Genomic DNA, 27,156 nt, shown 5'->3' on the forward strand with positions numbered 1-27,156 from the left:
CAGGAACTTGATTTTGAAATTTCTTTTTGAATTCGCGTAAGTAAATTAGTTTGTTTTGTGGAAAGGCGCAATCAGAAATTTATATGCAATCTGAACATTTTTTGGTGGTGTCAAAGGTTGCAGTAAGTAAGCTAAATATTTTAATATGATGATCACATTAGCTTAAAGGAAATGCATACATATATAGAGCTGCGATTCCATATCAGCAACTTGATTTTTATTTATGAATTCGCGTAAGTAATTTAATTTGTTTTGTGGTAACAAATGGTAACAAAACAGTTGATAAACATGCCCATATTTGTTTATCTTTAAAAAATACAAGCCTAACTAAGTATGTACTGGAACTTTTACATATATTTTATGCGTTATTTAATTAAAAGCGCAAAACTTAAAGTCCAATGTTTTCAAATAAGATTCTGATAAGTTTTCAAGTAAAACTGAAGCTTACAAATGTTATATATTAATTTTCGTATGCTTCCATTTAGCTTAAAATACGAAATTTATATTAAGCTCTATGACCCCTTTCCAACAAGGGCATTTTATTAACCAACTGACAGGCAATTTGTTTGCTTCTTCAGTTGGCGTAGTTTCTGTTATTTCTTTATTTATTATTATGTTTTCATTTTTGGGTCGATTCGGGGAGAGGGAATCGCTGGGGCGGAACGAACCACCATACATACATATATTTACTATTCACAACGATGACGTCGTCGCGATGACCGCATGGTCAAAAGCAACAGTAACAAAAATGGCGGCGAGGGGCAAAAACAACACATCCACAGTCGAACTTGCTCAATTTAAATTTCCTTTAACTTTTAGGAATCGAAATCTTTAAAAGTATTCAACATCAAAAGGATGGTGGGATTTTTAAGGTGTTTTAACGGTCTTTTTATTGAACTTATACCGTTTAGAATTGTTTGTAACTAGCTACAGATCATTACAAAAATTCCATTTGAGTGACTAGTTTGAAAGATAGTAACTTTTGAACATTTTGGATGCGGTAATCTCTACTTTCTGTCAGTCTGATCGATAGAATTTAGAGAAATCGCTTTCAATATGGAATACCCATACCTATACATGCATGTGAAAACGCCAGAAGAGCGCCAGAGAGCTCAAAGTGATCTCTTGAAGCTGCCCCACCTTATACACACACACATATATGGATGTAGTCGTAATTCGCGCTCATTGTCTGCGCTCTTTTCCTACATCTTTGCTAGCTGCTAGAAAAAAACCTGTTTAAGGCCACTAAAAACGGTGTGTGTGACTTAGGATTACGCCCTTGAACGAAAAAGTGGTACACAAAAACAAAAGGATATTGGGATGGCTTACCTCTAAGTTATATACCAAAAGCCAGTGACAAGTCAGGATTTTGCCAAAAAAGCGCTCAAGAACCCAACACTCAGGTGAAAGAGAGTCAGAGAGAGAGCAGCACTCAAAACTCGATTACGAAGTTTTGGCTTCGTGGTAAATACAAATACATACATACAAAAACAACAACACGGCTCAGCGTTAATTTTGAGTTCCTGAGCGCTTTTTGCTGGTCTTGTGTACAGTTAATGTGGCTATTGTTGTTGTTGTCTCTATAATATTGTTTTGGCGTCCTCCTTCTGCTTCTCCTTTTCTGTTGTCATCGGGTGCTTCGCACTTGGCGTGAATTTTGCATTGCCTCTGTGGCTGCATTCGCCATTCGTTTGAATTTAAGAAAAAAAAACTATTAACTTTTTTCGGGGTGCGGCAACGTGAAACAAAAAAAGGTAGAAGTAACGCAGGGAGACTAGCAATTTTGTTTTCGCTTGGCGACTTATGTCCGAGTGCCAGCTGCCAATTTTAAAGAATTCCCAGACAAGCACACCCGCACACTGACACACACTATAAAAAAATGATGGGCGAATCTAATTTATAAATGCGAAGTAAATAAGACAAATTTACGGCGTCAGTCAACTTTTTTTTACTATTTTAGTTCCCGGCGCACACACACGCGCGCAACGAACTGTTAGGGAAAAAAAAGTAAGTGTTTAGGCATCCACACACAATATATGTTCGGGCGCATTCGAATATGTATCGCGGCAACGGGCTCGAAAATCGAGCGGACGACAGAACGGTACGTACCACCAACAACGCGAGCAATTTTTCGAATAATTTGTATTTTTTACCCGTGGCTGGACCTGAACTCAAAAACAGCGTAACCGCGCCGGACCCAGCGAGAAATACCAATTTGGTCTCAGAAATATACTATAAAATACAAAATACCACTATTAATACCATAACGAATAAATCGCCTGGAAATTCAAATTAGCCACTTGTTTGCGAATAATTCGAATAAATTTGTGATTAAACTAATGCACTAAAGTCAACTCAATGTCATAGGTAGAGTGACCTGTGACTTTTACTGTGATTTTTACACACTCGCCAAAAAAGTCGCGCGTTCGAATTTAATTTTTAGAATTCAGAATTCTCATTTATTAAATACAAATTTTCAATAAAAAGCCTTTGGTTTCGATTTTAGAACACATTTAGAACACTTCAGGCGGATGCGATTATTGATTATTGCCCTCAGGATAGCAATCCTTTAGAATTCAGAATTCTCATTTATTAAATTCAATAAATTCCAATGTTTTTGAGTGTGCTTGAAGCCATGCAAATCCTTTGCATTCTTGCAACATCAACATAATCGGGATCTCATAAGCAACAGGCGAGATTAATTAAAAGCGAAGCATGTAAAAATGGAGCTCATAAAGGAACCAACCAGATCTATTATTTTAGTTTTTTGTTCCTTTTCTTAAGTGTTCTTAATTTTATTAGATATTTATCTTTGCAAAGATCCTCAAATTTATTGAATAAACCTTTATTTTTGCGAGTGCTAGGAGGGTGTCTTGGCTATGACTGTATATTCGGTATATACCGGGAAAATACCAGACACGCAGACGGTATTTCGAGTACGGTCACACGAAAACATTGGAGGGTGTCTCGGCTATGGCTGGACCGTGCTTTTGCGCAGATTTAGGTACAATTATTTTCCCAACCGACTGGTCGCACTGGCTGCGTTTATGCTGCCAAATTTGCGATCTTGCGAACAATTTCGAACTTTGTAAACTCAGGACAAAAAATTGGGTTAGTGGCCTTTGCCCCGCAACCCGCAGAAGGGAAACTACTTCTGACCCGACGCCTGGCCAGTTGCCGAGCCGAAAGGAGGTTCGGGACCAGGTGCACAGTGGGCCCCACAACCCTGGACCCCCACAGTTCTCGATTCGCGCGCCCGTATGATCGAAGTACTTGCTCTTTCTTTCTTTCAGCCCAGAATTGCCTTTTCCCGGAGCTCCGAATTGGCTGCAAAATGAGGCAGTCCACGACTGGCGCGGACCGCAGGGGCAACCACCAGGTGGCCGGCCACTAGCTGGTACAGGGGCAGCAGCAACAGGATCCGTAGGAGCAACAAGTCCCTGCACGCAACAAGTTACCATAGACGACCGACGACAGTCGACAAATCGCCTCCAAAGGCACCCACGTCCAATCCCTAATCACATCACATAAGCGCGATGAGCCCCTTCAGCTCCAAGAAGAACCGCTCCCTCTCCGTGCGGGTGAGCACCTTCGACTCGGAGCTGGAGTTCAAACTGGAGCCGCGCGCCTCCGGCCAGGATCTGTTCGATCTGGTGTGTCGCACCATCGGGCTGCGCGAGTCCTGGTACTTTGGGCTGCAGTACGTCGACACGCGCAGCAATGTCTCCTGGCTGAAGATGGAGAAGCGGGTGCGGGATCAGCGCGTCGAGCTGCACGCCAGCAACAATGTGTACGTCTTCAGCTTCTATGCCAAATTCTTTCCCGAGAACGTCAGCGAGGAGCTAATCCAGGAGATCACACAGCACCTGTTCTTCCTGCAGGTCAAGCAGAGCATTCTCTCCATGGACATCTACTGCCGGCCGGAGGCATCTGTCCTCTTAGCCTCCTACGCGGTGCACGTTCAGTATGGCCCCTACGACTACGAGACCTACAAGGACGGCATGCTGGCCGGCGGCGAGCTCCTGCCCAAAGGGGTGACCGATCAGTACCAGATGACGCCTGAGATGTGGGAGGAGCGCATCAAGACCTGGTGGGTAGACACACACACAGCTTAAAGCTACTGGCTGAATCTCTGCTTTTCCCAACCCCCGATCCAAACCCAGGTACATGGACCATGAGCCCATGACGCGCGACGAGGTGGAGATGGAGTACCTGAAGATTGCACAGGACCTGGACATGTACGGAGTGAACTACTTTCCTATTACAGTGAGTAGTCTTGGCTCCCGGTTTCCTCAAGCAAGTCTAACCCAATCCCCACCAGAATAAGAACAAAACCAAATTGTGGCTGGGCGTCACCTCCGTGGGCCTGAACATCTACGACGAGCGCGACAAGCTAACGCCAAAGACCACGTTCCAGTGGAACGAGATACGGCACGTCAGTTTCGACGACAAGAAGTTCACCATTCGCCTGGTGGACGCCAAGGTCTCGAATTTCATTTTCTACTCGCAGGACTTGCACATCAACAAGATGGTACTAGAAATCCTTTCTAAATCGAATCGATTTTATACTAATTTCATCCGTGCCCTGCAGATTCTCGACCTGTGCAAGGGCAACCACGATCTGTACATGCGAAGACGCAAGCCAGACACCATGGAGATCCAGCAGATGAAGGCCCAGGCCAAGGAGGAGAAGCAGCGCCGCCAGATCGAGCGCAAGAAGTTCATCAGGGAGAAGAAGCTGCGCGAGAAGGCGGAACAGGAGCGTTACGAGCTGGAGAAGAGCATGGAGCACCTGCAGAACGAGATGCGCATGGCCAGCGACGCGCTGGTAATTCTTATGCCACAAATCCTTCTTATTAATATAATCCTGTATGTGTCTCCTGCATTTCAGCGCCGCTCCGAGGAGACCAAGGAGCTGTACTTCGAGAAGAGTCGCGTCAATGAGGAGCAGATGCAGCTCACCGAATGCAAGGCGAACCACTTCAAGACGGAAATGGACCGCCTGCGCGAGCGACAGATGAAGATCGAGCGGGAAAAACACGAGCTGGAGAAGAAGATCCGTGATGCCGACTTCTATGTCCACCAGCTGACGGTGGAGAACGACAAGCGGGAGGCCGAGACGGAGAAGCTGCGCAAGGAGCTGATCTGCGCCAAAATGGCGGAGCGTGAGGCCACCGCCCGGCTGCTCAACTTCCTCAACAGCGGTCGCAAGTCCTCCACGGACAGCCTGCTGACCGCCTCCAGTGTCTCGCATGCTGCCAACACGGCGTCCAGCATGGCGGCCATCAGCACGCCCTCGCTGACCACCAGCAACTCGACAAACGACATCGAGACAGCCGGCGGCGCCGAGCTGACCACCCACTCGTCGCACTATCTGGCCCAGGGGGACAACTCCAGCGGCATCTCCGATGACTTTGAGCCCAAGGAGTTCATCCTCACCGACAACGAGATGGAGCAGATCACCAACGAGATGGAGCGCAACCACCTAGAGTACCTGCGCAACTCCAAGAAGCAGGTGCAGAACCAGCTGCAGACCTTGCGCTCCGAGATCGCGCCGCACAAGATCGAGGAGAACCAGAGCAACTTTGACATACTCAGCGAGGCGCAGATCAAGGCCGGCGAGAACAAGTACTCTACGCTCAAGAAACTCAAGTCCGGTTCCACCAAGGCGCGCGTGGCCTTCTTCGAGGAGCTCTGACAAGCTCCTGAACTCGACTAGCTGTAAGATATCTGGTGTGTGCCCCTGTGCGCGTGTATGATGAGTGCCTTAACCTTAGTTGTATACTGTACTAAATGTTCTTCGATTGTTTACTCAAGCCGCTGCTGTAATAAACCAATTACAAGGCCTGGACCTACTTGCATGTTGTGTTCAGGTCGAAAGATATTTACCTACATAATACGAATTTGTCAATTATTGAGGAGGGATGGCCCATGGTGGGGTTCAGTTAAATTCATTTAGTGTCTTAATATCATGAGAGTGTATCAGACCAAACTAACTAAACTACTCTTAACTAGAGACAATGTTCTGGTTAACTTTCTTCGCACACTTTTCCTGTTTTTTTGATTTTTTGACCCTGATTTGTCGTTTGTAGGTTTAACGTCACATTGAAAAAACGAATTTATTTGTAGGAACGATTTAAGTTCAAGCTAACCAGAACCTTGACATGGCTAGAGGGAATAGCCATAGATATGAAGAGTACGCCGACCCATTTGTAATATCGCTGTCTTTATCTAAACCAGGATCTGAAACCGAGTTTATTTGAGCCACCCTTAGTTGAGGCAGTCCCTTTTTTAGATATATATTATAGTCGAGATTTCGGAACCATTATATAGCAACCGAACCCACTTTTTTTTCAACAAGTAAAACGAAATCGGATATAATCTAAAACCAAAGTAGCTTTATTTATGTTTTAAAACGTGATCATTTACATTTAATTACTTAGTTTCACTTCCATCACTAAACAAATAAACGTTCCGATCGCCTTTGCATCGGTCCAGCTCCAGTACCTGACCACCCACCCAATCCTCCTCCGTTGAAGTCGGTTCACCTGCGTACACTTCACTCCGGCGAGCTGCGGTATATGTTTAGTAGTACTTACAGGGTATACATTGAATTCATACTTTATATAGACAGTGAGCGCACGAAAGGAAACGTTTCGAAAGTGTGTGAATTAAGGGGGATGTGATCACCGATCAGAAATGGGGACCGGACCCCACTAGACCCGCCCAAAGTCCCAAAAAACTCGGCTAAACACATGCGAATGCTTAGAGTAAATTACAAATTAGTATTGGGGATGACTCTCTCTTTTACTAAGGAATTTTAAATAGTTTTACGTCTTTTGTTAACACCATGGAATATTTTGATATATATATATATATACCTATATACACACATAAAATTACAGTAGATATCGTTCAACATGCAAATCGCTTGTGTGCAAATAAAGCCTATAGGCAACGAACTTTTTACACTTTTATTATTTTAAACGGATGGGGGGTTTAAGGTAAATAACGCTTGGAGATTACTCTTACATTAACGAATCGATAACCATTTTGACTACTTGTATTGCTTGTATACATATTCTAGCATATCAGCATGTAAAGATTTCGCCGCTTACTCCGCGTTATTGCATTTAGCCGATATCTACTGTATGTTGTCCCGTTTTTCACTTTCATTTGCAGAACATTTTCGGATTGCGAGAAAGGGAGGGGAAACAGAACCAATAGCACCCGATTGCTAGGACTTAAACCTCTGATTCTGAAGCACACAACTGGAATTTACACGAGTGTTCATGGCAATCAAGTTACATTATCAATAATGACACAAGAGAGCACAAACCTGTTCAAATTTATTGAAAAACAATCAAGTTCTCGGATAGGTTGAATGCGCAAAAGGGTTCTGTTCGGGAGTGTTGTGTGTGTTTGTGTGTGTCTGTGTCTGGGTGTGCAGGATATATGCCTAACATATGCATATTCAAATTGGGTTTCGTTTAACACATTTCCGCTTTAAGGGTTCTCAGGTGTCTTACAGAGCTTTCGGATCTCTCCAAAACGTTCTCAAAATGTAAATAATTAAAAAAAAATGATATCAACTACGCAAGTGCCGACACTTTGGTATGCGATCTCTATCTATCTCTCTCACCGGCGACGTATCATCTAATATCTGCCGTTCTCTAGGCTCCCATGCTCGTGTGGAATTGGTGTCTGTGTGTGTGTTGTGTTCGGTTATGAAGGATTCAAGATATTTCCGGCTTAATGGGAGGAATAAGCGGCAATCAGCGCCGACCGTTGAATTTGTGTGTGGGGTTCCGGGGGTTCTGGGGGCTGGCTTTAGGACAAGGACCCCGTCCCCCTTTCTCGTCATCTTCTCGTTGTGTTCTCATTCGCGTTCTCCAGGGCTATAGTGGTAGATATAGATGTAGTTCGTAGATATATAGACAGGTTGTGTACAGTTTGGAAATGGCTTAACGTTGTTAACTTAGGGACAACTGGTTTAGGGACAGTAGTCGCTCCACTGCCGCATTGATGTCCCCGAAGGTGGCGATCAGAGCTGCGGGGTGCACAAGAGATTTCGATTAGAATTGGGATTGTCAAGCCACTAGTAACAAACTCACCCTGCAAGTTAGCATCCCGATTGGCGAAGCCCATCGCTGCCAGTTGCTCCAGCTGTGACTGGTAGCGCACCTCCGGCGGCTGTGTGCTGTCCGCGTTGTTCGACATCCCGTTGAGCATGCGCATCATGAAGTCGTTGAAGAGCTGCGCATTGGGACCACCGCCCGGAGCCAGGCTTGGGGCGCCGGTGGCGGGGTTGCCGGCATTGAGGCCGCTGCTAGGCGAAACGTTGTTGGTGGTGGTACCGCCGCCACTTCCATCGCCGCTGGCCGGATCCGTGGCGGAGTTGACTCCCGGCGGTGGCGGTGGAATGCCCAGGGTGCCAACGAGACCGGGGGCCGCGCTGCGCAGCTGCTCCATGCCCTGCTGGATCTGCAGGATGGCGTTCATCGCATCGGGGTTGGTCAGCATGTTCATCACCTCAGGGTTCTGCATCTGGGCCATGAATTGCGGCATCATCTGACGCACCTGCTCCTGCAGGGCGGGGTTGTTGGACAGGAGCGGGCTGCTGCTCAGCAGGCGCGAGGCCATGTCCGGGTCCTGTGACATGGATTCCATCATGGAACGCGTGTAGGGCGCGTTCAGCAGGTTCTGCATCATGGCCGGATTGTCGGCCATCTGCTGGAGCAGGCTGCGCATGGCCGGCGTGTTGAGAACATTGTTTGGCGGCAAATCTCCCGTTCGGTTGCCAGTGCCGCTGCCGGCTCCAGTGCCATTGGTTCCCGAATTGGCGCCGCCGCCGCCCCAGGGATTCGGCAATGGGTTGCGGTTCTCGGTGCCCTGTTGCGGATTGATGCCGGCCCCCACACCGCCATCGACTAGCCCGGCGAAGGGGTTGCGACCAAAGGATTCGGTGGCCGCGTTCATCATCGGCTCCTGGATGTCGCGGTAGATGCGCTGCAGGGCACTATAGCCGCCCGGCACTGACTCCAGATTGGACATGGCCCGGTCGTGCGAACGCATCAGCTCCTGGAGCATCGAGGGATTGCGGGCCAACTCCATGGTCTGGCGCAGCAGGTCCGGATTGTTGAGCATGTGCGAGATCTCCGGGTTGCGCTGCATGAGGTCCTGCATCTGGGGATTCGATGTGATCAGCTGGCGCATCGTATCCGGATTGTTCATCATCTGCTGCACCAACGGATTGTCCATCAGGGAGCGCAGCATGTCGCCGTTGTTGAGCAGCTCGTTCTGCATGCGCGCCTGCAGGTCCATGAAGGTGTTCGATCCGGCTCCCAGGGCCTCCATGCCGGCCAGGCCACCGAACTGGTTGAGGCCAAAGGGCGTTTGGCGCACATCCGCCGGTTGGCGGGCGGGCACCTCGTTGTTGCGCGTCGGCGCCTTGATCACCAGATGCACCGTCAGGTTGTCCTTGATGTTGTGCATCTTCAGTGTGTCCGTGTCCTTCATAATTTTGCCGGCAAAAATGAGCACCAGCTGCTCGGGTTCGGCCTCGAACTTTTGTGCCACCAGAATTTTGAACTGAAAGTCAGAGGTAAAGTTATATATGCGTTTTATTGGGGGATCGATTTGTTATATTTTTTGTGTGTGTGCACGCACATTAGCCACCCTTTATTGTGGTACCTGTACCTATGACCACACCGAGCAAAGTGCACTGTACCCGCAAAGCAACGTTATGGCGGTGTGTGGCTTAGGCAAAGTGCACTGTACCCGCGATTACAGGCATTAATTGTCCATGATGGTGGGCGGGGGCGGAGGGGAATCGATGGGAATGGGAATGGGCAGGGGCAGCGAAGGGGCTTGAGATCGCCCAGGGTCAGCACACCACCGGAATGGGTCACGCGCACCGCACTCACCTCTCTGATTCCAGAATCTTCGTCAACCTCGACCGTCTTCTTGTCCTTTGGCGTTTTTACAACCACGTTGATGCGCTTGCTGCCGCCTTCCGCCATTTCGATGGTGTAGTTGTCGCGTTTTCGTGTTGTTGGTTTGCCTGCGCCGATTTAGCTCGCTTGTGTCTAAATTGTGTAACTACTTGAATTTTTGTTGGTGCTCTGTGTAGATACGTGTTTTCAAACTAAATTATTTCCCATTTGATGAAAAGTAATTCGTCACTTTCTCACTCACACCCACACACACAGGCACACACATACGCTCGATTCGATTTTTCGACGTCGGATGCCAGGGCTGTCAAACTCTATCAGGTATCGATGTATCGATGAGCGATATCACGGACGCGATGACCGCCTGTTAAGCAGTGCGCACTGCTTAGAAATGCGGTTTCCCGCAAAACCGTTGCACAAATTCGACTCCAGTGCAGAGTAATTCGAAATGCGGGCGGAAAACCAACTATCGTATCGTTGAGTGGCGCTGCCCAGCCCTCGTCATATCGCGTATCGGACTGCGATAAGTTCCGATAAACCGATAAACAGAAAATAACCAAAAGCAACGCGAGCGGGGGCAGGGAGGAGAGCGATCGCCGTCCTTAGCCAACTGAGGATTCGATTCAGCCAGAGTCAAGCGAAACCAGAAACAAGACAACGAGCGGTGCAAAACAAACAATTGGCAGTGCGGTTAGTGGCCAGGAGTATCCTTGAGGCCCTGTGAAAAACGCAGCCCACACCTGGGCAGTGAAATGTTTAAGAGCCACTTCCAGGAACGCAGCGTATAAACGGTTTCCGAGAACTGTCCACCAATACAAAGCCAACAAGTGCCACGGCCAGCAAGGTGATTTTGTGTGTGTGCGAGAGAGCGGCTCGTCGGTGTGCGCGTGTGCCTGCGTGTGTGAGTGAGCGAGAAGAGCAAGAGCGAGAGAGGTGAATAGAGTAGACCTTAACAACAGCAGTAGCGGCAGCTGGAGAGGATTGGTATTAGGATTGTGGACAGGAAGATGTTGCTCCAGGCGCAGCTTGTCCTGCTCCTGGTGCTCCTCACCGGTTGGTGCGGCCGGTGTGGCGCCAAGACCGTTATCATTGAGCCCGGCTGGATGGAGCCCAGCAAGGTGGAGCAGCACATCGGCGGCGATCTTAACATCAGGTGCATGATCAACGAGGAGTACTTCCGGACCAGTCCGGATCACTGCCTCGTGAGCGAGCTGTACGTCACCGGCGGGGGCAAACAGTACCGCGATCCGAAGAACATAAGGATCCTGAACAACACCACCATACTGTTTACCGACACCAATGCCACTGAGCAGGAGCACGAGTACCTGTGCATGTGCGGCGACTATGTGATCAACAAGGCGATGGTCTACGTAGGCACCAGCCCGCTCCTGGTGCGCGACTTCAACTGCCTGGACTACGACTTTCAGTTCATGGTCTGCAACTTCACTCAGCCGCCCAACAAGGTCATCACCAAGTACAACATTAGCTACAATACCAACAACGACTGGCGCTACAGCAACACCCTGGACTGTAACTTTGACTCGGCCCCGCTGGTCACCTGCAATCTCACCGATGACAACTACAAGCGCTTCAGCGAGACCTTCTACTTCCGCCTGCTGATCATGAACGCCTTGGGTCAGGAGACGCAGAACATAACGATCAATCACTTTGAGCGCCTAGTGCCGGCGCGACCTGGTCAGAACCTCACCCTGGTCAACAGAACCGAGAGCTCTGTGTGCCTGTCGTGGGAGATGCCCCGGCGCTCCAACTACAATCGCGGCCTCGTCTGGCAGGTGGCCGTCGATCCGCAGAACTTTGACACCATCAGCCGGCCCAGCTGGCTGAACAACAGCTCCACGATCAAGGACATGCTCTGCCTCACGGAGCTGCCCTTCGCCGGCTACAACTACACGCTGCGTGTGCGCGTGCGCGCCAACCAGAACAACACTCTGTGGAGCGAGCCACTGATCTACGCCTTTGCCACCGCCCCGGCACGACCACGTCGTCCTCCGCGGGTCACCTACGGCAGCTTCTACGTCTACTCCTCGGAGGAGGGCATGCGCATCTACTGGGAGCCCCTGGAGGCACACGAGCTCAACGGTCCGGACTTTCGCTACGTCATCAGCGAGTACCGCATCAATGGCCACAAAGTGTGAGTAGGGGCTATGGGCTGTGGGATAGGTACACTTTTGCACCTAATTAGTCATTGGGAAACCATGGTGTGCAAGGTAGATGGTGGAACGGCGGAGAGATTCACCGGAACGACGACTTCTTGCGAATACGTAAGACAAGCCATACGGCGTAGTATTTGCACATCCAGAAGCGCGGAGGAGGGGAGGGGCCACATTTCCATTGTAGGGGTTCCGTTCCGTTGAAAATGTTTATTTTTAACGATTCGTCCGAAGTGGCGATGTATGGCACACACACTCGTGGATCACGAGTACCCAGTATACCCAGTGTACTGAGTCCAAGAGGCAGAATCCGAAGCAGAAGTGGGGGCAGAAACACGTTCATTAATGGGAATATGGAAGCTTTTTACGCGAGTGCACTTCCACAGAAATCGGAGTAGAACCCGCCCGCAACCTCATCTCATCTTCGGAATCTTTTCTTTTGACAGAGCTAAAGCCAGTGCATAATGAGGGTCTCTTTTAGTATCAAGTTGGTAGTATTTTAAAAACATTTTCTCCCACCTTATGTATGTATATGCTATTGCCCACCTTAAGTTGTGGAAACGATTTTTTATCAAAAAAATAAAACAAAAAATAAAAACAAATTATAATAGCAGCCAAAAATAGTCAGTAGATATTTCCAGCACACACTTATGTCTCTGTCATCAACAATTTCAAACAATAACAATAACACCTCCCAGCGAGATAAGAAAACCGGTGACAATAGCAATTTCAAGCCCAAACTTCTTTGGTATCAAAATGTGAAAACAAAAACACACTTTCCCTATTTTTATACTCGACTATCTGCAAGAGAATTCAGTTCACAATGTGGAAATGCAAAAGAACGGGTTTATTTCTTTACATGTAAATCAAAATAACTGGCTGCGCCAAAATGTATGCAACACAAAGAAGACATTGTATATATGTTGATATTCTAGATGGGAATTCCCAAGTACCGAACGCAATCTTTACTTTTGCCTACGTAAATTAAATTGAATGCTAGCTATTTTTCCTCTTAATGTTCAATTCCAGAAACTGGAAGAGATAATTATAAAATTGATGTATGTTGATCTAGACCGCATGCTTTGAATGTACATACATAGTCACATTGTGATTCCCAAGAAGCCCGGCCAAGAAACTTATAAATTCATTTTATGTTTACAATGAATATTTAATTTTTTTAAATGAATAGTAATAATAGTAAAGTCGTTAATCAAAAGTTCTCCTTTAACAATGTACCATTGTACATACAAAAAAAGAGAAAGTAAAGATGTAATATTAACAGTATACCAGAGGCAGATTAAAATTAAAATTTAGATTCAAGACTAAATAATATAAAGTCTTTACTTAACAGTTTATATTTTATTTAGGCAGTCTAGAATTTTGTTAAGGGTTTTATTTTTAAACCAAACATGTAATTTTTAAGTACTGAGTTGTTGGCTGAACATTTTTATTATTTTGTTAAAAAGAAATGTAGAGAGATAATACTCTGGTATGCTCGTAATATTTATTAAGAAAAAAATAACAAATGTAACGTCAAATTATATATATTTTTCCGCTGACCTTGCGATTCTAGAGTTCCTGGATTTGTAAATATTGTTTTTTTCTCAAGTTGCGACCCTAATCAACGGCAACAGCAATTGGGAAAAACTTCAAAGTTATAAAGAAAAAGAAAACATTTTTGTGGAACTTTTTGTAAAACAAAACAATTTAGTTTTTGGTACTGCGCTTTTTCCAAAAATTGGATTTCGATAAAATTGCATTTAAAGATTTCAATATCTGTGCATTAACTCAAAAACTTGCTAGCCTATGTATAGGGAATAGCTCTGCCCGTTCTCTACCGCAACACGAGCAGTGTAGTACATATAGTTACAAAAGCTGATTTTGAATAAAATTTTAAAAACTTAAATTTTTGAATTTTCCTAGTAGTTGAATAATATGAATTTCAATTGACCCGAAAAAGTCTCCTTCATTGCGTTGCAAACTTCAGATTGAAATCATTTTACCCTCTGTATGGTAAAAAAATAAAAAAAAATCGTGATTGCACCCCTACTAACCCGCGTTTCTTCGCCCCTTCAGGAACTCGAGCCTCATTAAGGTGGAGTCGAACTCGGCGATGATCGACCACTGGAACATGAGCGCCGTCCACAGCTTCCTCATCCGAAGCAGCAACAGCGAGGGTGTGTCCGTGAACGCCACCCCGATGACGATTGGCCCCATCAGCAACGTGGACTTTAAGCAGCGCGAGCCCAAGAACATTCGCAGCGTGTACCACCCGACCAACAAGAGCTATACGCTCAGCTGGGAGCCGCCGGAGGACCACGTGGAGCTGAGCAACTACACGGTGTTCTGGTGCGTGCCCAAGCCGGCTCTGCTGTCGGAGTGCGAGGGATCGATCCGCTTCGCCGAGGTGCCCCGCGGACAGCACCAGTTCACCACGGCCCGTGACCAACTGCCAACGCTCCACATGGCCGTGTCCGCCAACTACAGGTCACACAACCTGGGGCTGCGCTGGACGATCTGCAGCAGCGACAAGAAGGACGACCTGGCCAAGATGGAGCCATCGATTGACGTGGCCACGAGCACCACCCTGACCGTCAGTTGGGGCACGCAGCGCGTCTGTGCGGTCATCCTGGCGGGCTACAACCTGACCTACTGCCAGCGATCGACCGGACGGCCGGACAATTGCACCACGGTGAAGATCGACCGGTACACCAACAAGCACGTCATCCAGAATCTGGTCCCATACACGGACTACAGCGTGAAGATGCTCATGTACTCGGAGACGCGAGCCAGCAAGTACAGCGACGAGCTGGTCAACCGCACCGCCGAGGCGGCGCCCAGCCAGCCGCGGGAGCTGCAGCTGCTCCGGGTGACCAGCGCCAGTGCGGAGCTCGCCTGGAAGCCGCCGCTCCTGGCCAATGGGGTGGTGCGCGCTTACGAGGGCTCCTACCGCTCCCTGCGTGACAACATAACCGAGACATTCCGCGTGAGTGCGGCCGCCGACGAACTAGTGGACAACGAGAAGCCCATCAACTTCAGGCTGGGCAATCTCACGGCATTCACGCAGTACGAGGTGAGCGTGCAGGCGCGAACGCTATATCCCTCGGAGACCAGCAACGTGATCTTCTTCAGCACGGCCATCGGAGGTGAGTCTCTACTGTAACTTGAAATGCTAACGAATGTGGTTACAGCAGTATATATTTATATTAGATAAGAAAGTAATGTACATTAGATTCATGCAAACAAATACCAAATTCCTGTCCTAATACTTGTGAACACACCGACTGAAATTTTTTGTAATAAGCTGTTTAGTATGTTGCTTATGCCACTAAATTGTAAACTTATCCGCAGTTCCCTCGCCGCCAAAGCTGCAGGTGATCAACGGCAAGGACCAAAGCTCACGACTCGACTGGGAGCCGCCCAGGATGCCGGCTGGCCGCATCGATTTCTACGAGATCTCGCAGCGCGACAATAACGCCAGCTGCCTGTGGAGCACCATCCTGCCGGGCAACAACCGCTCCTATGTGATGCCCACGCCACGCTGCACCAGTCACAATCCCTTCCAGCTGGCCGTGCGGGCCATCAACGTGGAACAGCATCCGCAGCTCGATGGAGTCGACGGGGCGGAGGGTGGTGCGCTGCTGCTCATGTCGGCCACCGGCCAGGGATGCGAGCCGAGGACGGACGCACTGGGCGAGGAGGAGCGGGTGCAGTTCGAGGCCTACGCCGCCAACATGACCGCCTACCGGCTCTACAGATCCGACTGGGACGTCTACGGCTTCATCTGCACCCCGGACACGCACAGCGTGAAGGCCATGTACCAGACCATCGAGGTGACCGTGGCGATCCTGGTGCTGGGCGTCATCTTTTACCTGGTGTACAAGAAGTACCGCAAGATGTCCGACATCGATCTGGTGCTGCCGCAGGGAATCATTGAGACGCTAAAGAAGCAGCCGATGGACATGGGTGGCCTGGGCCTGGGCATCGGCCCCGATTCGTCCGTCAGCGGAGGCATCGTCTGCACCCGAGTCGATGATTCGCCCCAGTACACGCCGCAGGATTTGCCGCACGACTTCAGCAACTTTGGAAGTGAGAGCTCAAAGCTGCTACTCCGCACAGCATCCTCCTCGGGCGGCGGCGGCTGTACGGATCGCGATGGATACGACGACCACCAGGAGAGGGGAGCCATCAGCGCCGCTGGTCCGCCCACCAGCTACCTTGCCATGCGACACGGCCTTCTCGTCCAGAATGACCAGGAGCGGGAGAGGGAGCGCGAGCAGGCCAGGGAACGGGAGCAGCAACAGCAGCGGGAGAGCGACGCGGAGCGGGAGGGCAGGGAGCAGAGGAGCACCAATGGCTACATTAAGCCCACCCAGATGAAGAGCTGGATAGGCAGCGATCCCTCGGAGAGTGGGGACGCCTTTTCAGTTCCTGCCATCACGATGCCAGCTCCGATGTCCTTACCAATGGCCCAGATTCCGCTCAGCGGCTACGTCCCTGTACCCATTCCCCAGTCGCGTCTTAATGCGGCTCCAGTTCAACCCTTTGCGCCGCCAACAGTAGCACCGTCCGCCGCCACCGCCGCCGCTGCGTCTACCTTCTTTCCGCCGGCCCACCTGCTCAACATGGACAACTACGTGCAGGCCTCGGATCTGCACAAGCTGAAGCCCCTTGTTGCAGCTCCATTGCCTTCCGCTGGAGGAGCTGTGTTTGCGGGATCTCCGCCAGCCGCCTTGCCAATGCGCCAGCTTCCGCCAGTTCCATCAGCCGGTCCAGCCACTGCACCCGCGCCCAAGCTGGCCGACATCGGCTACACCACCATGGAGCAACTGCAGCGCACTGGGCTGATAAAGCCTCCGTTGAACGCCGCCACCACCGCCGCCGTGGGATCACCGACGCACGCCGCTGGTGGAGCGTCCGCTGGCCCCAATGCGCACTCTCGCCTCCAGCCGCAGATCACTGGCTACGTGACGCCCCAGGATCTGAACGCCCTGGCCCACAACAGGCACGTGCTCTAAGATGCCGGAGTGGCCATCATCATTGCATGACAAGTGCACTCACCCATCATGACGTGCGACCTTTTATCAAACCCTCGCGTTCACGTTCGCCTCCATCATTCAACCCATCTCCAAGCGCATCTCCTTCCAAGGCCATGTCATCGGATCACCGCCGAAACTCGGAACACGGAACCCGGAACCTGGATCCTGGAACCCACTTGAACTACTGTCGGGCAGCTGTTTATAGTAATTAGTGAAAAACTCCTCGGACGAATGCAGTTCTTTCGTTTGTAATTTATTTTGTATTCTTTGCGATGCGTGTGAGAGGCAGAAAGTATTTGTAACGCTATAGTATTTTTTTTATATATATTCGTACTGTACACTTACCCACTTAACCGCCATCAACATAAAGCTAATTTTAAATGAGTTTTTAACCGAGTCTTTTTGAGTTTGAGTTCGAGTTTTCTCGGGCGCCCTAGCGATAAGCCGCTGTTTATTGGTTGGCCGTACGTATTCCCGGCCGTATTCCCTATCGATAGCACCCCAGCTCGATGGGCAGAGCGCGATCTGTATTTCAGTCGCAGAGAGAGCTTTGCAGCAATCGGATGCCATTTTGCCGAGAAGGTAGGCTTGGTTTCGGAGCCTTAGGCGAAGGATCTACATTCCCGTTTTTATTCTCGGCTTATCAGTACATTTTTTTTCGGGGCATCGTTATTGTTTTTAACGACTTTTACTTACTTTTTTCGAATTGTTTCTGAGAATTTTGTATATTTTTAGCGCTTAGCTAAGCATTGGAAGTGATAAGGGGCACTGATTGTAACGAAAGCAACGAAACCTATGGGCTGGAGGACATGGAAGTTGCGGCTACTTTCGCTGACGTTGCTGGTGATCGCAGTGTCCTGTGGATGGGCCGAGGATGCAAGACCCTCTGGAACCAAGCAGCCGGAGTGCACCTTGAGCGTCTCCAATATCCGGGTCGGTGACATCCGTGAGGTGTCATGCCACTGCCCCGGCTATGTGTCAAAGAACCTCACCATCGAGGAGCAGGGCAAGAAGTTCTTGGTGGACTCACTCAACGGCACCGCGCTGTACAGGAGTTCCATTGTCACACGACAGGCCTCTGAGCAGCTGTACATGTGCCTCGCGGACGGGATTGTGGTGACCCACGAAACGGTCAATGTGTATCCCCGGCTGAACGTGACGGATCTCGTCTGCCGCTACCGGGGTACCATGTTCAAATGCCGCTTCACAGCGCTGGAGTTGCGAGCCTTCGCCGAGGATACCCACTACCAAATGTCGCGGAACTCTGGCAAGCCGGTTGACTGCCACAAGATCGAACTGGAAGCGCGCAAAGCAAAGCAAGTGCTGTGCGATGTGCCCACCACTCCAAACCTCCCTCCCGATGGAGATTTCACTGTGATCATGAGCGATAGCTTTGGGCGCCAGACGCAGGTCATCCATCGATCTGAGTGGCAGGTGAAAGTGCTGGACTTTCCAGTGGCAGAGCCTATCGCTAACCACACCATGAAACCCAACCACACCTGCTATGTGTGGAACGAACCGAACATCCAAGGCGGTCGCATGGTGGAGTGGAATGTGGTGTTGCGCCACGAGAATGCCAGATTATCGAAGAATCTCACGCTCTTTCAGCGCCGGACAGTCAGCTTGGTGGATCATGTCTGCTTTGAAAACCCACCTGAAGGCTATCAGACGTTCTACGTGAGTTTCAGGCGCCGCCTTAACGATTCCGAGGCGATTTGGTCGGATTTCTGGAGTCCCGAAATCAATCTGACAACGCCCGTAATGCTGCCCGTCCGCCCGCCGCGGTTTCGGCCCCCTGGGTTCTCTTACGATCCCAAAAAGGAAGAGCTGAAGGTCTACTGGGAGCAGCTGAGTAATGTGGAATTCAATGGACCCCAACGAAAAAGCCTAGTGAGGAGCAGCAATGGGTGAGCCAAGGCGAAAGGGTCTCTAACATTCGAGAAATCGGCGACTTAAAGAATCTAGAAAGCAAAATGTAGGACTCTTAGAAGTCACTAGGGTACAAAACTCTTCAAATTATGAGACTGTGTCCTTTGGGACTTATAGGATATTTCTCATATATTCTGATTCTCGTACTAGTTTTCAATTTTTTTGGCATTAGATACTGGAAAAGACTTCCGTTTTTCTTGGTATGGAAATTATTTTAATCATACCAGTGTTCAGCGACTCTATATCAAGGCCCGATTTTTAATATAGAAAAACAGAAAAAGTTTATCTAAAAGTGGAAATCCAGATTCTAGCTACTCCTCTCTGTTGTTCTAGCAAAGTGAACATCATCACCAACAGTTCCGCACTCCTCAAGAAATGGGAGGATGAAAAACCGGGCACGGTTAATGTGTGGAGCCAGAACGTCCTTGGGAAATCGCAGGACAGCAGCCTGCTGGAAGTGCCCAGGCTAAGCGACCTCAAGAATCGACAGATTACTCGATATACGTACAACAAAACCAGCTACATCCTCACCTGGAACGAGCCGACGGAGACGAGGAACCTGCATGGCTACATTGTCTACTGGTGCCAATTCTCTGGAGTTGTTCAAGACGATTGTAATGACGATTCCATTTCGACCAATTTCACCCTGGAGCCGAGGTATAATTTCTCCGAAAAGGTGCCGGCTCCTTGGTTCCGGAGGGGCGTGTCAGCCAACTATAATGACAGCATAAGTGGCGGCATTTTGTGGCTGCCAGGTGAGCACGAAGCCCCCGCGGAGCAGTCCGCCGCCCTGCGGTTTGTGGAGGGCATCATCGGCCTGCTGGTGCTCGGTGTGATTTTTCTCGTGGTCCGGAAGTTGCGAAAAATGTCTGACATTCGCGTGGAAATGCCGGACATGAGTTGCGGCATCGAGACCTATGAAAGCAAGGAACCCATTCGGCCACGCTATCCGGCCATAATTCCCGGCGAAAAATTCTACGAGGGAAAACTGGAGAGCGTAACATTCGAGTGTCCCCATGAAGAACCTTACATGGAGCTCCAGCCGATGCCAAGGGCACCGTCTGCTCCCCAGGCACCCCAGGAGAATCAATATGTGACCATGAACACCGTGACCACTCCCGGCTGCGACGGGTACATCAAGCCACCGCCTATGAGGTGAAGTACCGGGATTGCACCACTCTTGCCTCGCTTTGCCATCTTGTGATTCCACTGTAAATACTCCAGGGTCGCAATTGGTCATTAACTGAGCTTCAATCCCAATGATCCAGAATCTCCTCGCATACACATTTTTGTATTATAATTGTAGTCAGAATTTTGCACCCAAGGAAGAAGACTTTTACTCGTAGAGCAAAAGGCTATATTGTATCTAAAAGGTAGAAAAAAAACGTTTTCGACCCTATATAGTAATATATATATATGGATCATTAGCCGAGCCGATATATCCATTTCAAAAAACTATAAGAGCTAGAGAGTTAGAATTTCACATTCAAATTACTTAGCTTCTGGTTCAGCGCAAGTGCTCGAGATTAAAAGTTACTTAATACCCAGAAAAATGAATAATAAAACTAGAGAGTTTAAATGTAGGTATATTATAGTAGTGCCTAAGAAGCCCACGCCCACCCTAACGCTCGTAACGCTAAGTTCTACTTAGCACCCACATTTTTAAGCTAAGGGCTTAAATTTGACATTCAGATTTTGAATTAATAATTGTCCTTTTGTTTAGGCTTTGCTTTTATTGTTTGCTACAGATTTTTTAAAAAGGTAAAGCCGAAGCAAATAGATTTTATCACAGCACATCAAACACTGCCTATGTAGGTACATATATATTTATACTCCCAATCAGCATCGCATTTGGGGAAACTATACATTACTATCCGGAGAATGATTGGACATTCGGCCATATGGTCGCTTAACACCATTTGGTTGCTTTTGATACAAAATCTCTCGCTAATCTCAACACATACCCCTCATTGTGTTTTTTATTTCCGCATAGTGACGGTTTAGGGACCGGGGAACCTTGACCGGACGTAGGTCCGCATATATACATAAATGTAAATTTCATAAGCGTGCTTCGCTTCCAGTTTAACGCTAGTTCGTATATTTAATAAAAAAATTCTTGTACAAACCAAAGAAGATTACAAATAACCAAAGAATACATATATATTATGTATGTATGTACATATACGTAAGGACAGAGAGAGGAGGGAGTATCCTGTGTTAAGCCAGTCCTAAGGGATTGGAGGAGGAGGTGCGGACCGATCGCTCAGAGATTGGACGTGGCCACCTTGCCGCCGTGCCATTTGTAGGAGCCGGAGTACTTGAAGTTGTTCTCCTCGCACTTCTGGTCCGCCTCTTTGGGGCCGCGGGATCCGTACTGGTAGGTGATCGGCCGGACGCGCTCCCGCTCGATCTTGTGCAGAATGGGTGTGAAGATGCGCCACGCCTCGCGCAGCTCGTCGGAGCGGACGAAGTGCATCTGGGAGCCGCAGAAGACGTCGAGTATGAGCCGCTCGTAGGCGTCCGGGAGGTAGGAGTCCTTGTACCGATGCTCGTAGGTCAGATCAAGCTCGGTCTCCTCGATGTCGAAGGTGATGCCCGGGCTCTTGGTCATCATCTTGAAGTACAGGGCCTCGCCCGGCTGGACGCGGATGACCAGCTCGTTGCGTTTCGTGCTGCCCTCGAAGATGTCGCCGGGGACGTCCTGGTACTGGATGCGCACCTCCGCCTTGCGCTCGTTCAGAGCTTTGCCGCAGCGCAGGATGAAGGGCACGCCCTGCCAGCGCTCGTTGTTGATTTTCAGGACGCCGAGGGCGTAGGTGGGCGTGGTCGAATCATTGCTAACCGTGGGGTCCTCCAGGTAGCCCGTTCGCGCATCATCGTTGGTGCCCTGCGGATTGCCCAGATACTGCCCGAGCACCATGTCGTCCAGCGTAAGGGCCTCAATGCTCTTGAGCACCTTGACCTTCTCATCGCGAATGTCGTCCGGGTGACAGCTGACCGGCTTCTCCATGGCCACCAGCGAGAGGATCTGCAGCAAATGGTTCTGCATCACGTCACGGATGATGCCGAACTCATCGAAGTAGCCGCCGCGTCCCTGGGTGCCGAAGGGCTCCTTGAATGTGATCAGCACCGAGGCGATGTTCTCGCGGTTCCACGTCGAGCTGAGGATCTTGTTGGCGAAGCGTATGGTCATCAGGTTCTGGACCATCTCTTTGCCCAGGTAGTGGTCGATGCGGTACAGCTGCTCCTCGTGGAACAGTCCAGCCAAGTGGTCGCTTAGCGCCTGCGAGGAGGCGTCATCCCGTCCGAAGGGCTTCTCCACGATCACGCGGTTCCAGCCGCTGCAAGTAAATATAGGATCCATATAATATTAATTTTAAATAACATCACAGATCATAAGTCATATATCACACATCACATCATTTTAATATTTTATCAGTAGTCTATTGTAAAATGATAACATATCAAATAGATATAACTATGGAAATAGTATCATAGATACTTAGTTTCTATCTTTAATATTTCATCAGCAATGTCATTGAAAAATGTTTATATATGGGATAGATATCTGGACTTAAATACCAAACGACACATACTTTATATATGTTTTATTAAGAATTGTATGCAAAAACTGTTATGTATCAAATAGATACATAGATTAAAATGAAATTGTATCATATGATTGTACCTTTCTAGCTGTAACACATTTTTTCAAGAATTATTTGTAAAACTATAATATCATATACGTATAAAAGGTATGATTCGATATGATCTTGATCTTGATTAAATCTGAGACTTACCAGAGCGACATGCATATTTGCTTGATGTTGACCGTCACCTCCTCGAAAACGCTGGGCGGCAGGGCCAGGTAGAAGATGCGGTTTGCCTTGTTCTTGTTCTCCATAAGCTCCAACTGCTGGTTGAGCAGCTCGAAGCCAGTGCGTCCATCGTAGCTGCCGGCGACGTACTCATTGAGCGCCCAGAACTCCTCGTACTTTTTATGCTCGTGCGGCTGGACCTGTGGACATACAGATACGGATTAGTTTGGTGATGCCCGCATCCTACAGCGATCCCTATCCCGAACCCCAACCCACCTTCATGTATGGCAGGCACTGCTCCTTGAGGCTCGCGATCGTCAGCTTGGAACGCGCATAGCCGCAGAACTTTGTGGGCTTGGGCAGGAGGTCATCTCGGTATAGCCACCACAGCGTCGGGTAGATCTTCTTCTTGGCCAGGTCGCCCGACGCCCCAAAGATGACGAACGTGTGCGGGATCTTGCCGTCGAAGTGGGTGCCCTCACAAACCATGGTCGGGGACTTGAGCGACTTTATGATGAGGTCCAGGGCGGTGTGATCCTGATCTGTGGGCACACATTGTAAAAGGGATCTTATTAGCTGTCTCCAACAGATACGTATCAAAACTTTAAGCGGTATCATTTTCAAGGACGAAATAGAATTTACAGACTTTTATTTTGGAAGTTCAACTGGTATTTGTATTTTTCTTTCTGTCTTTTCAATTCAAAATTCTGAATTATCTATTATTTTCGGAGCCTGATCTTTCATCGATACGGCTTTAAATGTATTGCTTCACGGTTTGCGTTTATTCGGGGATTTATTGGTAGCTCCCTAAACTAATTTACATTTTTCTAAAATTTTATTCAAAGGCCAATAGGCGGACTGTTCCGTTAAAATAAAAATTGGTTCAAGAATATTTCATGTTTTAAGTTTTTTGGCTTTATAAAGCACTATCGAAGTATGTTTTCAAAACAACTAAGCAATATGAATCCATAAAGAAATGGTTGCACCATTAAACCTCTCTAAGTTCCCAAGATCTTCACATTTAGGCGGACAGGCGGTCATGGGTTGTATCGAAATATTAGTGTTTTTTAATAACCTTGCACGCGGACTTTGTTTAACTTTCATTGATCCGCTGGAGATTCCTTCGTGCGATCGGTAATCACAACACACTTGCCTTTAATTTCAGATGGGGATAATGGGGAGCGTGAGGAGTCACCGAAGATGTGACGGTAAGTGAACGTTGACGGCCGTGTGCAGACTATATTAGGGTTTGACGGTTCAGTTCGGAAGTGCGGGAGAGCGATAAGCACTCGGTAAGAACGGGATCCGTTGTCTAATCACCGTCGGTGCCGATGACTAGTGAAGTAATCCGCGAGGGAGCCCTGCCAGAGGTCACCCTCCGTCGAGGGTTGGTGCTAATGGGCGTGGGGGCCAGATCGATCCAAAAAGACCAGATGGAGCAGGTGCGGAAGCTTAGTCTTGGGCAGGTGCGCTCGCTTATGTATCTTTCGATGCGGTTAGCACAAAACAAATAATCGCCGCGCTGCGGTTGACTTTAATGAGGTGCAAGTGTAAGCGATGAACCGGGCAGCGACGCTGACTTCGACGCGGACGTCGGCACAAAGTGCAAGCGACATGTAATAGGTGTCTGGGTATATATAGATATATCCAAACCCAAACTCGGCTTAGGAACAATCCCCGGCAGTCTGCGACAGCAGCCTCAGTCGATCGCGTGGCGGGAACCCAAAGGGTTCTCAGTTTTAGAGTGGTCCTAACTCGATATTTAAAAGTCACGATGATCTTAACCTAATCTCTCGTATTTCGAAATGACCTTGGTGACCTTAGAACTTTTGGAAACCCGTTTTTATATAACTAGTTTATTCCTCCTTTTCTTACAAGCCGATAGCGAAATTAGGAGTGTTTTGGGTCCAAATAAACTCTTGAGATCCCTTAGCAAATTTGTCTAGCACACTATAGAAAACTCAGTAACACCTATGGACACATGATGAATTTATTGATAAAGTTTTAGGCTGTAATAATTAACAAGTGGGTGATAGAAGGCAATACAACTTTAAGGGGGCAATGTATAACTAAATGTATTCCATTCGGATAGTGTGAGCTTCTCGAAACATCATTAACTGAAGTACATATGTTCTTTTCTGAAAATCATCATGAGTCGTTTAAAAGTCAGACGGATTGGATGGGTCATGTCGCTGTATCACGTGATTCTACGAGCGCGCGACTAGGTTCTCCAAAGATGGAAAATCAAATGGAGTTTACCCACATTTCTGGGCAGTTAATTTATAATACCGGAGTGCATACTTTTCAGCTCCAGAAGATCTGGAAGATAACCGATCCGGGGGAGCTGAAGCACACCAGATGGGGCCTTGGGCCTTAAGGATGGTGACTAAGTGACTCGTTGAAATGCCGAGATTGTGAGTCAGATCCCCAAGAGCTTACAGCCAACTATCTGTAACTCGAACTTCCAGAACTTCCATAGCTCAAAATTTTATAAAATCAACTTAGACTAGAGTTGGTATTATTAAAAATAGAGTTTATGTTAGATCTCCATAACTTAATATTAGTGGTTCGACTTAGGTAAGCTCGACTGTAATCTCGTATCGCATTTGACATTGACACAGACGAAGGCATTGGGGCAAGGAGAATGGAGAGTGGAGAATGGAGAGCGGAGAAAGAGAGGGCGTAAGAGAGCAAGGTAACGTGTTTGAATATTATTAATGCCAAGCTGGTTCGAGTTTTTTGTTTTTACTTTGGAAAGGCTCGTAGGCCCCGCTGCTTAGCACGCAGGTGGGCTAATTATTTTTGCGTAGAATGTGTAATGTACATACAATATGTATGAAGAATCGTGCATGTTCCAATGTCATTGCCACAGAGTGGAGAATGGAGAACGGGGAGCTCTCTTTCGCTCCGCTCTGCCGCGAAAGGTTATTGCCGGACTCTAATCATGGAGACAAATTGTTGTTGCCATTGGGGATTGGGGGCCGATGGCCAAGAGCAGAGTGGTCACACGTCATCGTGGTCGGTTGGTAATTTAATGGGGGAGTAAGAGTACGGGTGAGAGCGAGAGCGGCCAGAGCATGGTTGGATTGGAATTGGATTGGAATTGGGTTGGAAGTGAGCGGCCTGTGATAAGACGCCTGTCCGCGTCCGTTGCTTTTTGTAGGTGACCCCAGGCGAAGAGCACATTTGAAGGGCGCACTCGCAATCTCCCACCTGACGCGAAAGTGATCGCGAAAAGTATGCGCCCAAAATCGAATTGGTAACAGTGGCAAGCAGCAGACAGCCCCCAAACAAAAAACACCAATTTGAAATATCAATCCCCCACAATTACGTTACGATACTCACCTTCCGTCTGCGTTGCCATCTTGACCCGAATGGATTGAACACACAAAACAACAAAAAATGTGACTCTGTTTTCACCGCTTTCTGACAATTGAGCCCAGGGGTTTCTGTTTTCTGTTTTCGGATTTCCAATTTCCGATTTCACCAGCTTTTTTGAGCAACCTTTGCGGCTTTGGGCTTCGGCCTGAAGGCAAGTGGTAATTGCGAAGAGCTTTGTCTTATGTCTTGTGTTGGGATCGTCGTAGTCGGCGGTAGTAACAGCTATCAAAATCGAGTGCGGGTCGCGGTAGTAGTAATGGAGCTAAGCACGATCATTCCCTGACTGACTGAAACCGAACCGAAGCACGGCAGAGCAAGAAGCGGCAAAGCAAAGCACTGCCAATGGCAGCACAACAACACCAACACCAACCGACGCTTTGTAACCCCGACTGCGCCGTCGATCGCGGATTCCAGGAGCGGACTCAAGCGGATCGGTACTATATCTGCAATGATCTATTATTATATTCACTTTAATATTCGTTTGTTACATTTTTTAAATATTTCTTTACTCGATGATAGAGAAATTTTTAATTTAATCATTTTGAAAACTATTTGTAATCCTTTGATTTTTTCTCTTATTCTAACAAAGCATTACCATTCTACCACACTTACGGGAAATTAAAAGAAAATATATAAATAATACACTTTTTTTTACTAATTCTAAAAGTACAGTAATTTTGATGTTATTAAGCTAGGGGATTTCAAGAAAAACTACACATTTTAAGTCACCATCCCCTTATGTATGTACAAATATTTATCCTTTGGCTATTCCAATTTGGTTGCTGATTTCTTGATGTCATGTCAGGGCTGTCTAGAATCTGTAAAAGAACACTAGCATAAGACCGAATTTCCCTGCAGAAAACGT

At 48.1% G+C, this 27,156-nt stretch overlaps 6 protein-coding genes across 11 annotated transcripts in view; 3 read left to right on the forward strand and 3 right to left on the reverse strand.

Moving 5' to 3' along the window:
- Nrg (Neuroglian) overlaps nucleotides 1–2,216 on the reverse strand; it is a 41,125-nt gene extending 38,909 nt beyond the window's left edge. For 2 of the 5 annotated variants that reach the window (XR_010654901.2, XM_017081461.3), the window contains exon 1: nucleotides 2,110–2,216. The gene's annotated coding sequence lies outside the window, so the exon portion shown is untranslated. Of the gene's footprint in view, nucleotides 1–1,929; nucleotides 1,954–2,031; nucleotides 2,052–2,109 lie in introns of those variants that run through there. The other 3 variants (XR_010654903.2, XR_010654902.2, XM_017081462.4) reach the window with 3 other exon arrangements.
- Nucleotides 2,217–2,978: 762 nt separating this feature from the next.
- Mer (ezrin/radixin/moesin family protein merlin) lies at nucleotides 2,979–5,897 on the forward strand. Its single transcript, XM_017081212.4, has 6 exons — nucleotides 2,979–3,111; nucleotides 3,294–4,090; nucleotides 4,164–4,266; nucleotides 4,322–4,531; nucleotides 4,592–4,828; nucleotides 4,892–5,897. Exons 2-6 carry the CDS (start codon nucleotides 3,537–3,539, stop codon nucleotides 5,696–5,698), a joined length of 1,911 nt encoding a protein of 636 aa, XP_016936701.2. The 5' UTR covers nucleotides 2,979–3,111; nucleotides 3,294–3,536; the 3' UTR covers nucleotides 5,699–5,897.
- A 479-nt stretch (nucleotides 5,898–6,376) lies between these two features.
- Ubqn (ubiquilin) lies at nucleotides 6,377–10,232 on the reverse strand. Its single transcript, XM_017081528.4, has 3 exons — nucleotides 9,927–10,232; nucleotides 8,115–9,591; nucleotides 6,377–8,050 (listed from the first exon to the last, which is right to left on the reverse strand). Exons 1-3 carry the CDS (start codon nucleotides 10,020–10,022, stop codon nucleotides 7,974–7,976), a joined length of 1,650 nt encoding a protein of 549 aa, XP_016937017.1. The 5' UTR covers nucleotides 10,023–10,232; the 3' UTR covers nucleotides 6,377–7,973.
- A 254-nt stretch (nucleotides 10,233–10,486) lies between these two features.
- dome (cytokine receptor domeless) lies at nucleotides 10,487–17,548 on the forward strand. The gene is made up of 3 exons (XM_017081527.4): nucleotides 10,487–12,105; nucleotides 14,201–15,270; nucleotides 15,476–17,548. The coding sequence occupies exons 1-3, from the start codon at nucleotides 10,961–10,963 to the stop codon at nucleotides 17,140–17,142; spliced, it is 3,882 nt and encodes a 1,293-aa protein (XP_016937016.3). The 5' UTR covers nucleotides 10,487–10,960; the 3' UTR covers nucleotides 17,143–17,548.
- A 130-nt stretch (nucleotides 17,549–17,678) lies between these two features.
- Nucleotides 17,679–21,577, forward strand: et (eye transformer). Its single transcript, XM_017081413.4, has 3 exons — nucleotides 17,679–17,745; nucleotides 17,899–19,070; nucleotides 19,426–21,577. Exons 2-3 carry the CDS (start codon nucleotides 17,959–17,961, stop codon nucleotides 20,249–20,251), a joined length of 1,938 nt encoding a protein of 645 aa, XP_016936902.4. The 5' UTR covers nucleotides 17,679–17,745; nucleotides 17,899–17,958; the 3' UTR covers nucleotides 20,252–21,577.
- On the reverse strand, nucleotides 21,168–26,588 carry Zw (glucose-6-phosphate 1-dehydrogenase Zw). Of its 2 annotated transcripts, none has more exons than XM_017081410.4 (4): nucleotides 26,256–26,588; nucleotides 23,187–23,452; nucleotides 22,893–23,110; nucleotides 21,168–22,433 (listed from the first exon to the last, which is right to left on the reverse strand). In XM_017081410.4, the coding sequence occupies exons 1-4, from the start codon at nucleotides 26,272–26,274 to the stop codon at nucleotides 21,356–21,358; spliced, it is 1,581 nt and encodes a 526-aa protein (XP_016936899.2). In that variant the 5' UTR covers nucleotides 26,275–26,588; the 3' UTR covers nucleotides 21,168–21,355. The 2 variants fall into 2 exon arrangements, with proteins under 2 accessions (XP_016936899.2, XP_016936900.2); XM_017081411.4 differs by lacking the exon at nucleotides 26,256–26,588 and adding an exon at nucleotides 24,064–24,337.
- Nucleotides 26,589–27,156: the final 568 nt, after the last annotated feature.

Source organism: Drosophila suzukii, chromosome X (assembly GCF_043229965.1).
Source record: "Drosophila suzukii chromosome X, CBGP_Dsuzu_IsoJpt1.0, whole genome shotgun sequence".
NCBI lineage: Eukaryota > Metazoa > Arthropoda > Insecta > Diptera > Drosophilidae > Drosophila > Drosophila suzukii.